Raw genomic sequence first — 13,831 nt, 5'->3', positions numbered from 1 at the left:
CAGCTTTTCGGACCGCAGCTGCATGTATCCCAGCTGTGTGACAGTCACCACACATGCATGGAGATCCCAACAACAGGCTTTCCATGCATGTGTTGTCACTGACACATACAGCTGCGGCGCTGATCAGCTGATTATCGGGAACGCTCCAGATATCCGGGTTCTCGATGCAGCTAGTCGGTAAACGCTATAGCTACTCGGATAAGGACTTATCTGAAGCCATTCGCTCATCGCTACTCAGGAGGCTAAAAACGCTAGATTTCAGGATCATCGGAGTCTCAGAAGAAGTACAACCTCAAATGATCAGCAAGTTAACCCATACATTGCAAATAAGCTCTTAATGACTGCCCAAAGAAAGAGGGTCAGGAAAAAAAAATACTGTGTGGACACCTAGTATGTCTGGAGTTTATTTTTGTTATATGTATAAAACACTTCCAGCCCCAATCCATATATCAAACCACCACAGATATATTGTTTGCAAACTTTATCACCCGAGATCATGCATTTCTTGCAAAACGCAGTTCCTGGATCCCTATGTGTTAATACTTTATTATATGCTTTCTGGACATTCCCAGCAGTGGAGTATTGCATTATGGCTACACTGTTATGTAGTCCATTCACTGCTGCTATTATTGGGTGGTGTATTTGGTTCCTGATCACCCCTAGTTTGTGGATCTGTCTCCTGCCAAACATCCTATGACTTTATAGGACACTTCTATTTGCCATCCCGCTTTACTAACAATTCTGGAATATTGCATCTATGTGGCATACTTTTGTGTTACTTTTTTCTTTCCCATGATGTTTTGAGGTGATATTTTTTGGTTATATATGTTTGTCCCCCAAAGGGATCATGGAACATTTCAAAGGGACCATTTTTTCCCCTTTATTGTTAATTTTCTCACCTGTAACTAGGGCATCCATAGGAGTCACACTAGAGTGACATGTCAGTAGCAGAGCGGATTGGGGTCTGCTAGATCAGGGGTCCCCAACTCCAGTCCTCAAGGCCCACCAACATGTCATGTTTTCAGGATTTCCTTAGTCTTGCCCAGGTAATAATTGCATCACCTGTGCAATGCAAAGGAAATCCTGAAAACATGACCTGTTGGTGGGCCTTGAGGACTGGAGTTGGGGACCCCTGTGCTAGATACTTGTAGGTCTGCTATGCTGGGCAGACACATGTAGATCATCAGGTCCTTCAGAAGCATTGTCTGCATATAGGACACTAAACTCCAGCATACAGCAAAAGTGGAAGTGGTAATATACTGGGCTGTTTTATGCATCCCTGGTTGTTTCTGACAGCCGTGACCTGAACGGCTACTGCTAGCTGGCAGAAGCTTTAACCCTACACTGCAGATTTCCCTTAGCGCTGGATTATAGCCAACAACAAAGTGAACTAAATTAAAGCTGCTTCACCAATGTCAGGTTAAAGGGAACGAGGAAACACCAATGTATTCAATGTTTACACATAGACTTCAATATGATAGGCATCGATCTATCGGAAGCATAGGTTCCCCTAGTTTAGAAGGCGGTTTTTGGCAGTTGCGGATGCTAAATAGTGATGAGCAAATATGCTCGTTACTAGAGTTTCTCCGAGTATGCTTGGGTTGTCTGAGTATTTCGGTGTTCTCAGAGATTTAGTTGATGTGGACGCAGCTGCATGATTTGCAGATGCTAGACAGCTTGAATACATGTGGGGATTCCCTAACAAACAGGCATTCCTCACATGTATTCAAGCTGTCTAGCAGCCGCAAATCATGCAGCTGCGTCGACATAAACTAAGTCTCTGAGCACGCCGAAATACTCGGGAGACAACCCCAGCATGCTAGGAGAAATTCGAGTAACGAGCATACTCGCTCATCACTAATGCTAAACCTTTGACACTTAGCTGTCGATCTGGTAAGCTGCAGCACCAACAATGCATTTTTCCAGATCGTGGATTTAAAGACGTTATCATATGAAGTGTAGTAAGTTGCATAAAGCTGGAAATATCTAGCAGAGACCCTCAACAGAAAAATTTAAGACCAAATTAGGTTTAAAACATATTTTTGGGACCACAAGGAGTTTCCAATCTGCAGGACAGTATGGGACAGTCATGAAAAGGTTAAAACGCACTGAGCAGTTGTTCATCTCGTTGTTTTCTCCGGGGTTGGACGTAAGTGGCGTTGAAGCTGTCAGTGATGAGAAGTGATGGTCGACTGATCATCTCCAAAGAGCAACCATTCAAGTGTCTGAGGAAATAAGACATGAAAAGCTTTATATTCCATGGTGCTAGACCGAGAGGATATGCAGCAGGGTTCCCATCATACTACAACCCTCATCAGTGACCAGCTTACATCTCTCTCTTGTGATTAAAATCCACGGCGTACACAATCTCTTCCTCTCCATCCTTTACGATTTTCCATATGGTTCCCCCGATCATGTGACCAGCTGGCAGAGGAGTGATGGACAATCCATGACCTTTACCTACAGAGAAAAATAAATGGTGTTCACTGAACAACCTCTTCAAAAGGAGCTCTAAACCTACTTTACTGAAGCCAGCAGTGTAAAGAATGTTTTTTTTGTTTGTTTTTTAAAAGATGTCTACACAGCAGCACATTTTTATCTAATATGTTTCTTATAGTGTTGTAATAATAATGAAAAAAAAATAATTGATGCCAACTTAACCACATTTATATATTAACCCCTTTCTGACATTAGACGTACTATCCCGTCGAGGTGGGGTGGGCCCCTATGACCACCGACTGGATAGTACGTCATACGCGATCGGCCGCGCTCACGGGGGGAGCGCGGCCGATCACGGCTGGGTGTCAGATGCCTATCGCAGCTGACATCCGGCACTATGTGCCAGGAGCGGTCACGGACCGCTCCCGGCACATTAACCCCCGGCACACCGCGATCAAACATGATCGCGATGTGCCGGCGGTACAGGGAAGCATCGTGCAGGGAGCGGGCTCCCTGCGGGCTTCCCTGAGCCCCCCGCAGCAACGCGATGTGATCTGTTAACACTAAGGAAAAAAAAACGAGGCAAAAAAAAAAAAAAAAAAAAGCTTTATTATCATACCGCCGAACAAAAAGTGGAATAACACGCGATTAAAAAGACAGATATAAATAACCATGGTACCGCTGAAAACGTCATCTTGTCCCGCAAAAAACGAGCCGCCATACAGCATCATCAGCAAAAAAATAAAAAAGTTATAATCCTGAGAATAAAGCGATGCAAAAATAATTATTTTTTCTATAAAATAGTTTTTATCGTATAAAAGCGCCAAAACATAAAAAATTATAAATGAGGTGTCGCTGTAATCGTACTGCCCCGAAGAATAAAACTGATTTATCAATTTTACCAAACGCGGAACGGTACAAACGCCTCCCCCAAAAGAAATTCATGATTAGCTGTTTTTTGGTCATTCTGCCTCACAAAAATCGGAATAAAAAGCGATCAAAAAATGTCACGTGCCCGAAAATGTTATCAATAAAAACGTCAACTCGTCCCGCAAAAAACAAGACCTCACATGACTCTGTGGACCAAAATATGGAAAAATTATAGCTCTCAAAATGTGGTAACGCAAAAAATATTTTTTGCAATAAAAAGCGTCTTTCAGTGTGTGACGGCTGCCAATCATAAAAATCCGCTAAAAACCCCGCTATAAAAGTAAATCAAACCCCCCTTCATCACCCCCTTAGTTAGGGAAAAATTAAAAAAAATGTATTTATTTCCATTTTCCCATTAGGGCTATGGTTACGGGTAGGGTTAGGGCTAGGGTTGGGGCTACAGTTAGGGTTGGTGTTTAGATTACATTTACAAGTTGGGAATAGGTTGGGATTAGGGTTAGGGGTGTGTCAGGGTTAGAGATGTGGTTAGGGTTACTGTTGGGATTAGGGTTAGGGGTGTGTTTGGATTAGGGTTTCAGTTATAATTGGGAGGTTTCCACTGTTTAGGCACATCAGGGGCTCTCCAAACGCGACATGGCGTCCGATCTCAATTCCAGCCAATTCTGCATTGAAAAAGTAAAACAGTGCTCCTTCCCTTCCAAGCTCTCCCGTGTGCCCAAACAGGGGTTTACCCCAACATATGGGGTATCAGCGTACTCAGGACAAATAGGACAACAACTTTTGGGGTCCAATTTCTCCTGTTACCCTTTGTGGGAAAAAAAAGATTTTTTATTTTCACGGCTCTGCATTATAAACTGTAGTGAAACACATGGGGGTTCAAAGTTCTCACAACACATCTAGATGAGTTCCCTGGGGGGGTCTAGTTTCCAAATATGGGATCACTTGTGGGGGGTTTCTACTGTTTAAGTACATTAGGGGCTCTGCAAACGCAATGTGACGCCTGCAGACCATTCCATCTAAGTCTGCATTCCAAATGGCGCTCCTTCCCTTCCGAGCCCTCCCATGTGCTTAAACAGTGGTTCCCCCCCACATATGGGGTATCAGCGTACTCAGGACAAATTGGACAACAACTTTTGGGGTCGAACTTCTCCTCTTACCCTCGGGAAAATACAAAACTGGGGGCTAAAAAATAATTTTTGGGGGAAAAATATGATTTTTTATTTTTACGGTTCTGTATTATAAACTTCTGTGAAGCACTTGGTGTGTCAAAGTGCTCACCACACCTCTAGATAAGTTCCTTAGGGGGTCTACTTTCCAAAATAGTGTCACTTGTGGGGGGTTTCAATGTTTAGGCACATCAGGGGCTCTCCAAACGCAACATTGTGTCCCATCTCGATTCCAGTCAATTTTGCATTGAAAAGTCAAATGGTGCTCCTTCGCTTCCGAGCTCTGTCATGCGCCCAAACAGTGGTTTACCCCCACATGTGGGGTATCGGTGTACTCAAGACAAATTGTACAACAACTTTTGAGGTCCATTTTCTCCTGTTACCCTTGGTAAAATAAAACAAATTGGAGCTGAAGTAAATTTTTTGTGAAAAAAAGTTAAATGTTCATTTTTATTTAAACATTCCAAAAATTCCTGTGAAGCACCAGAAGGGTTAATAAACTTCTTGAATATGGTTTTGAGCACCTTGAGGGGTGAGGTTTTTAGAATGGTGTCACACTTGGGTATTTTCTATCATATAGACCCCTCAAAATGACTTCATTTTTTTTTTTTTAGGGACCACATCTCATTTGGTGTTGTAAAAATGAGAAATTGCTGGTCAACTTTTAACCCTTATAACTCCCTAACAAAAAAAAATTTTGGTTCCAAAATTGTGCTGATGTAAAGTAGACATGTGAGAAATGTTACTTATTAAGTATTTTGTGTGACATATCTCTGTGATTTAATTGCATAAAAATTCAAAGTTGGAAAATTGCGAAATTTTCATAATTTTCGCCAAATTTCTGTTTTTTTCACAAATAAACGCAGGTACCATCAAAGAATTTTTACCACTATCATGAAGTACAATATGTCACGAGAAAACAATGTCAGAATCACTGGGATCCGTTGAAGCGTTCCAGAGTTATAACCTCATAAAGGGACAGTGGTAAGAATTGTAAAAATTGGCCCGGTCATTAACGTGCAAACCACCCTTGGGGGTAAAGGGGTTAACTAGATGGTGGCCCGATTCTAACGCATCGGGTATTCTAGAATATGTATTTATGTATGTATATAGCAGCCACATAGTATATAGCACAGGCCACGTAGTATATAGGAGCCATGTAGTATATAGCAGACAAATACTACGTGGCCTGTGCTATATACTATGTGGCTGCTTTAGACATACATATTGTAGAACACCTGATGCGTTAATACAGGCCACGCAATATATAACAGCGGCCACGCAGTATATAACACAGCCACGTACTATATAACGCAGCCCACGCAGTATATAGCAGCCACGCAGTATATAACACAGGAGACGTAGTATATAACACAGGCAACGCAGTATATAACACAGGCCACGTAATATATAGCACAGCCCACGCAGTATATAGCATCCACGTAGTATATAACACAGCCCACGCAGTATATAACAGTGGCCACTTAATATATAGCACAGCCCACGAAGTATAGAACACAGCCCACATAGTATATAACACTGCCTATGTAGTATATAGCAGCCACGCGGTATCTAACACAGCCCACGTGGTATACAGCAGTGTGGGCACCATATCCCTGTTAAAAAAAAATAATTATAATAAAAAATAGTTATATACTAACCCGCGATGATTCAGCAAACCTCTGGTGATGCGCACGCGGCTGCCACCATCTTCCATTCCCAGGATGCATTGCGAAATTACCCAGATGACTTAGCGGTCTCGCATCGCCGGGAACGGAAGATGGCGGCAGGCGCGAGCGCATCGTCAGACGATGGAGGGTAAGAATAGCAGTTTGTTTTTTTTGTTACTATTTTTAACATTAGATCTTTTTACTATTGATGCCGCATACGCAGCATCAATAGTAAAAAGTTGGGGACACACAGGGTTAATAGCAGCGGTTACGGAGTGCATTACCCACGGCATAACGCGGTCCGTTACCGCCGGCATTAACCCTGTGTGAGCGGTGACTGGAAGGGAGTATGCGGGCGACAGGCACTGACTGTGGGGAGTAAGGAGCGGCCATTTTCTTCCGGACTGTGCCAGTCGCTGATTGATTGGTCGCGGCAAAACAGCCATGACCAATCAGCGACTTGGATTTCCATGACAGACAGAGGCCGCGACCAATGAATATCCGTGACAGAAAGGAGGAAAGACAGAAGTGACCCTTAGACAATTATATAGTAGATATGGCCAACACAATCAAAGCCACTAGTCTCTACAATTTATCTGAATTGTAGCCTGCATTTTAATCATTCCAAAAAAAGGTTTTTATTACGCATTCATTTTAAAAGGTATAAATCCTTTATTTCTAAAAGTTTAGACTCCCCTTCAATAAAATGATATAAAATAGATGTTTTCAAGGGAAGCCCTTCAAAGGAGGGTCCTGAGTAGAATATCCTTCAGCCTATGATTTTATGTGACCTAATACAGAATATATAATTTCCAAATTGGGGAGAACCCCAAATAAACCCTCACTAGAAAACCATAAAAAGGAGATTTTTTGTGTACTCACCGTAAAATCTTTCTCTTAGCCTCTAATTGGGGGACACAGGACCATGGGTGTTATGCTGCTGTCCACTAGGAGGTGACACTATGCATAATCTGAAAAAGATTAACCGTGGCTCCTCCTCTGCAGTATACACCCCTGGACGGCGCAACCTTCTCCAGTTTAGTGCAAAAGCATTAGAAGCAACGTAACATGAATAACATAACCATGCCTATAAGAAGGCAACTATGTACGAGCTCAAGAAAACAATATGAGAACTCAACAGTAACAGCGGCCTGGAAGGGCAACAGGGTGGGAGCTGTGTCCCCCAATTAGAGGCTAAGAGAAAGATTTTACGGTGAGTACACAAAAAATCTCCTTTACTCTGTCGCCTCTTTGGGGGACACAGGATCATGGGACGTCCCAAAGCAGTCCCTGGGTGCGAAGCAATGGACGAATATTGTGCAGACAGGCCCCTACACTTGGGGCACCAAAACCAAGAGAAAGAAAAAAGCAGCAAATAGTCCGGAATAATGCAAAAAAATACAAAAAACTTTATTAATAATCACAACAGGTAAAAACATAACGGGGGGATATAACAATCCCCATCTACACATAGCATGCACAAGAAATGGGCAGGTGGTAGGTGCCAGTAGTATAAAGCTTATACACACTACTACCCTGTGGATACAATCCACCAAGAAATATAGGTACTGCAAAAGTAGCCAAAAATATCTGCATATATTGAGACTCATATGATACAAGTAATAGGGCCAATGCATAATACCACATATACATACCGGGTAGAGCGCTAAGATCACGAGTATCGGAAGGCACCACACACACACCTGTCCCCCCCACCGCCACCTGCAGAACACATCTACCCAGGCTCGCGTCCGCTGAGGACTAGGTATGAACCCTGTAGTGTTTAGTAAACATGTGTAGGCTAGTTCAAGTGGCCCCTTACACACTTGTTGTGCCGAATAGCCCAGGAGGCCCCTACCGCCCCTGTAGAGTATGCCATAATACCGGCTGGAAGAGGAGAATTCTTAAGGCGGTAGGCCTCTTGTATGGTAGATTTGATCCACCTGGCAAGGGTAGCTTTGGAAGCTGGCAGACCGTTGCGGCCGCCTTCTGGAAGAAGGAAAAAAGAGAATCAGACCTCCGGAACGATGCAGTCCTAGACACATATATACGCAATGCCCTGACAAGGTCAAGCGTATGCAGAGCCTTCTCCACTCTATGAACCGGACAAAGGGAAGGCAGAGAAATTTCCTCATTGAGGTGGAAGTCGGACACAACCTTCGGAAGGAAGGATGGGACCGTACGGAGGACTACCTTGTCCTGGTGAAAAACCAGAAAGGGTTGTCTGCAGGAGAGTGCTGTCAGTTCAGACACCCTGCGTAGCGAGGTGATTGCTACCAGGAAAAACCACCTTCTGGGATAGAAGCGGAGCGGGACCTCCTTAAGGGGTTCGAAGGGTGGTTCCTGCAATGCTGTCAGGTCCCACGTTTCTAGCGATAGTCTGTAGGGGGGAACCAATTGGGAAACCCCCTGAAGAAAAGTCCTTACTTGCGGCTTGGTAGCAATGAGCCTTTGAAAAAGCACTGAGCGGGCTGACACCTGGCTCTTAAGCAAGCCCAGGGACAGCGTGGCCTCCAGACCCGATTGGAGAGAAGATCCGGGCGGTCGGGGAGGCGCCAGGGGGCGTCTGCTGTAAGTTATACGGTGTCGGCGTACCATGTACATCTGGGCCAGTCCGGTGCGATTATGATGGTTGGAATTCCCTCTGGCTTGATCTTCCTCACCACTCTGGATATCAGTGGGAGAGGTGGGAAAATGTACAGAAGCTGGAACTGGGTCCAGTCCTGAACCAGAGCGTCTGCTCCGAGCGACCGCGGATCGTGTGTTCTGGCCGTGAAGTTGGAGACCTTGGCATTGAAGTTGGATGCCATTAGGTCCACATCCGGGGCCCCCCAGCGATGGCAGATCTGGCAAAAAGTTTCGGGATGGAGAGACCACTCTCCCGAGTCTATTCCTTGTCGGCTCAGGAAGTCTGCTTCCCAGTTGTCCACACCCGGAATGTGGACCGCCGAGAGAACCGACCCTGTGTCCTCCGCCCAGTGGAGGATGTGTGACACTTCTTGCATCGCCTGGGTACTGCGGGTCCCCCCTTGGTGATTCACATATGCCACAGCCGTGGCATTGTCCGACTGTATTCTGATGTGAGAGGCTGCCAGTAAGTGATGGAAGGCCCTCAATGCCAGGAGGATGGCACGAATTTCCAGGATGTTGATGGGCATGATCGCTTCCACTGGGGACCACTTGCCCTGTGGTGTAGGTGCATTGCACCCCAACCCATCAGGCTCGTATTGGTGGTCACAACCTTCCATTGACTTGTGAGAAAGGATTTCCCCTTTGCTAGTGAGGTTGGCTTGAGCCACCAGTGCAGGGACCTCCTAGTTGACGACGTTAGCTGGAACTCCCTGTCGAGAGAGAAAGGGTTCTTGTCCCAGGACTTGAGGATAGCTAGATAGAGAGGCCTGAGATGAAACTGGGCAAACGGGACCACTATTATTGCTGCTTATAACCTGCCGAGGACTCTCATGGCAAACCGGAGATCGACGGGGTTTGCGGAGGAGGGTGCGAACTCCTAGGCGGAAAGCCAGTGCCTTGTCCTTGGGAAGGAGCACTAGACCCCTGGAGGTGTTGAATAACATTCCCAGGAAGGTCAGAGACTGACTTGTGGTTGGTGATGACTTTTGTAGGTTGACTAACCAGCTCATGCGACTCAGAGTGTCGATTGTGATTGAGACGCTGAGCTCGCAGTCCTTGAAGGTGGGAGTCTTGATGAGTAGATCGTCCAAGTATGGAACAACTACTATGCCTCTGGAGTGTAGGACGTCCATGGTGGCTGCCATGACCTTGGTAAACACTCTGGGAGCCGTGGAGAGTCCAAACAGGAGAGCCAGGAAACTGGTAATGGTCCTGGTCAATTGCGAACCTGAGAAATCTCTGATGGGCGGGTGCAATAGGCATATGCAGGTATGCGTATTGTATGTCTATGGAGTCGAGATATTCTCCCTTCTCCATGGACACAATGATGGACCGAAGGGACTCCATGCGGAAGTGACGGACCCATACATATTTGTTGAGCTGTTTTAGGTCCAGTATGGGCTGTACGCTGCCTCCTTTCTTGGGAACTACGAATAGATTGGAGTAGAACCCTCGGAAGCGCTCGGCCGTGGGGACCAGTAGTATGACTCCTAAATTATATATATATATATATATATATATATATATATATATATATATATATATATATATATATATATATATATATATATATATATATATATATATATATATATATATATATATATATATATATATATATATATATATAGTGCACCCCTATACTGATAATGATACAGGGTGCAAAACCTAGTCTGTAGGGCGAACTAGATACAGCAAAAAAAGAGAAAATACTAGACTAATGATGGTATGCACACCTGCAAGTTATAAAGAATCAGAAAACTTTTATTATTACACCTCAAAAAAGACAGACATAGATAAAATCATTTAAAAGGGCCTAAAATATAGGACCGATAAGCGACACCCCTATATAATCACAAATATAGTATAGTACAACCAAAAAAAAAGTTGTGATTATAAGCAAATATGCATAATATAATAGGCTGTACAGATATGAATAACAAAATGTCTCTTGCTCATAGATTAAATAAGTCTCCTAGTATTGAACCAAAACAAAAAGAATGTCATGACACAATGTGCTGCAAACATATACACACATAATTGGATTTGGAGCCCTATAAAATAGGCATAACTATAATAAGTAACAGTGTTATCTAAGCATGCTCAATGCCTAGAAAGCCCGAATACCAATGTTCATATCACAATATGATGCTTGAATGTAGGCACAGACCCCACAATGATATATCCGGCTATACAGCAAATAACAGTATTGTCTGAGCATGCTAGGTACCTGGAAAGCCTAAGTCCCAATGTCCACATGACAATATTAGGCTGACACATAAGCATAAACCCCACAAGGATGTATGTACAAATACCTATGTGGACCTGGTCCAACAAAAATAGGCAGCAACTGATAACAAATATCGTGCCATAGGGCCTGGAGAAAGCAAGGTGGGGGGGAAAAAAAAAAAAAAAAAAAAAGTCTTCCCCTGACTCGCCTCACCCTTTATCCTGGTCTCTTGTGCCTTCTGGGCGCCTCAATCCGCTGCACTCCCCCGCAGCTCGAGTGGTATTTATCTACCTAAAGTGGGCTTATTTTATTTTTCCCACCTTGCTTTCTCCAGGCGCCATGGCACGATATTTGTTATCAGTTGCTACCTATTTTTGTTGGCCCACTGAGGTAGGGGAGGTGCGTGAGGGACTTCGAGGCTGCCGAATTGTGATGGCATTTGATGCTATCCCCGCTACACCCCTTGCTGAATCCAGAGCTGCATGAAGCATGTAATCTGCTACAACTGCTATCTGAACCGCTTGGTCCGACAGCTCAGGAGCGGATGCTTGGAGGCCAGCTTGTAAATTTTTGGCCCAGGCCAGAATGGCATTGGTAGCCCAAACTGAAGCAAACGTGGGAGCCAGGGATGCCCCTGCAGCCTCGAAAATTGAACGAGCCAAGTGTTCTACCTGCTGGTCTGCTGCGTCCCTGAGGGTTGAGCTATCTGGCAGTGAAAGGAGGGTCTGTGCTGCTACTCTAGAGACTGGGGGGTCCACTTCGGGTGGATCTGTCCTTCCTTGGTGTCCTTCTGTGGGAAGGGGGTACCTTGCCTCCAGATATTTGCGATTAGCAAATTTTTTCTCAGGCTGTGAGAGCTGCTTTTTAACCCCTTCGCGCCATGCGCCGTACTAGTACTGCGCTGCCGGCACTGTATTTGTGCCAGCAGCAGTACTAGTACGGCGCACCGATCACCGCGGTCTCGCGCTGAGCGCCGCGGTGATCGGGTGCGGGTGTCAGCTGTATATGACAGCTGACACCCCGCAGCAATGCCCACGATCAGCGCTATCGCCGATCGCGGGCATTTAACCCCTCTGATGCCGCTGTCAGTAGTGACAGTGGCATAGAGGGGGATCGCGCAGGGACGGGGGCTCCCTGCGCTCTCCCACCGGAGCAACGCAATGAGATCGCGTTGCTCCGGTGACCCGGAAGGAGTCCCCGGATCCAAGATGGCCGCCGGACTCCTTCCGGGTCATGAAGTGACCTGGCTAGCCGGCGCCTGCTGAGAGCAGGCGCTGGAAAGCCAGCTAAACTGCCTGTCAGATCGTTGATCTGACAGTGTGCTATGCACAGTGTCAGATCAACGATCTGATCTAATACAGAGATGTCCCACCCTGGGACAATGTTAGAAAGTTCAAAAAAAAAAAAAAAAAAAATAGAATGTGTAAAAAAAATAAAAATAAAAAAAAAAAATCCCCAAATAAAAAAAAACATTTCCCAATAAATCCATTTATTTATGTAAAAAAAAAAAAAAAACAATAATTGTACACATTTGGTATCGCCGCGTCCGTAACGACCCGCTCTATAAAACTATCCCACTAGTTAACCCCTTCAGTGAACACCGCAAAAAAAATAAATAAAAAACAAGGCAAAAAACATTGCTTTATTATCATACAGGCGAACAAAAAGTGGAATAACACGCGATCAAAATGACGGATATAAATAACCATGGTACCGCTGAAAACGTCATCTTGTCCCGCAAAAAAAAGCCGCCATACAGCATCATCAGAAAAATAAAAAAGTTATAGCTCTCAGAATAATGCGATGCAAAAACAATTATTTTTTTTATATAAAATAGTTTTTATTGTGTAAAAGCGCCAAAACATAAAAAAAAATTACATAAATGAGGTATCGCTGTAATCGTACTGATCTGAAGAATAAAACTGCTTTATCCATTTTACCACACGTGGAACGGTATAAACAACCCCCCTAAAAGAAATTCAGGAATTGCTGGTTTTTGTTCATTCCGCCTCCCAAAAATCGGAATAAAAAGCGATCAAAAAATGTCATCTGCCCGAAAATGTTACCAATAAAAACGTCAACTCGTCCCGCAAAAAACAAGACCTCATATGACTCTGTGGGCCAAAATATGGATAAATTATAGCTCTCAAAATGTGGTGATGCAAAAACTATTTTTTGCAATAAAAAGCGTCTTTTAGTGTGTGACGGCTGCCAATCATAAAAATCCGCCAAAAAAATGCTATAAAAGTAAATCAAACCCCCCTTCATCACCCCCTTAGTTAGGGAAAAATAATAAAATGTAAAAAAATGTATTTATTTCCATTTTCCCATTAGGGCTAGGGTTAGGGCTAGGGTTGGGATTAGGGTTAGGGCTAGGGTTAGGGCTAGGGTTAGGGTTTCAGTTATAATTGGGGGTTTCCACTGTTTAGGCACATCAGGGTCTCTCCAAACGCGACATGGCGTCCGATCTCAATTCCAGCCAATTCTGCTTTGAAAAAGTAAAACAGGGCTCCTTCCCTTCCGAGTTCTCCTGTGTGCCCAAACAGTGGTTCCCCCCAACATATGGGGTATCAGCGTTCTCAGGACAAGTTGGACAACAACTTTTGGGGTCCAATTTGTCCTGTTACCCTTGGGAAAATAAAAACATAGGGGATAAAATATCATTTTCGTGGGAAAAAAAATATTTTTTATTTTCACGGCTCTGCGTTATAAACTGTAGTGAAACACTTGTTGGTTCAAAGCTCTCACAACACATCTAGATAAGTTCCTTGGGGGGTCTAGTTTCCAATATGGGGTCACTTGTG

The 13,831-nt window shown here is 44.3% G+C and overlaps 1 protein-coding gene across 1 annotated transcript in view; it reads right to left on the bottom strand.

Annotated features, from left to right (window-relative positions):
- CPSF2 (cleavage and polyadenylation specific factor 2) overlaps positions 1–13,831 on the bottom strand; it is a 56,422-nt gene that overhangs the window by 16,287 nt on the left and 26,304 nt on the right. Inside the window, exons 5-6 of the mRNA XM_069736926.1 lie at positions 2,331–2,460; positions 2,110–2,225 (exon numbers count right to left, since the gene is read on the bottom strand). Coding sequence (XP_069593027.1) covers positions 2,110–2,225; positions 2,331–2,460 — 246 coding nt within the window. The remainder of the gene's footprint in view (positions 1–2,109; positions 2,226–2,330; positions 2,461–13,831) is intronic.

This window comes from Ranitomeya imitator, chromosome 1 (assembly GCF_032444005.1).
Source record: "Ranitomeya imitator isolate aRanImi1 chromosome 1, aRanImi1.pri, whole genome shotgun sequence".
Classification (NCBI taxonomy): domain Eukaryota; kingdom Metazoa; phylum Chordata; class Amphibia; order Anura; family Dendrobatidae; genus Ranitomeya; species Ranitomeya imitator.
This window is presented reverse-complemented; position numbering and strand designations above follow the sequence as displayed.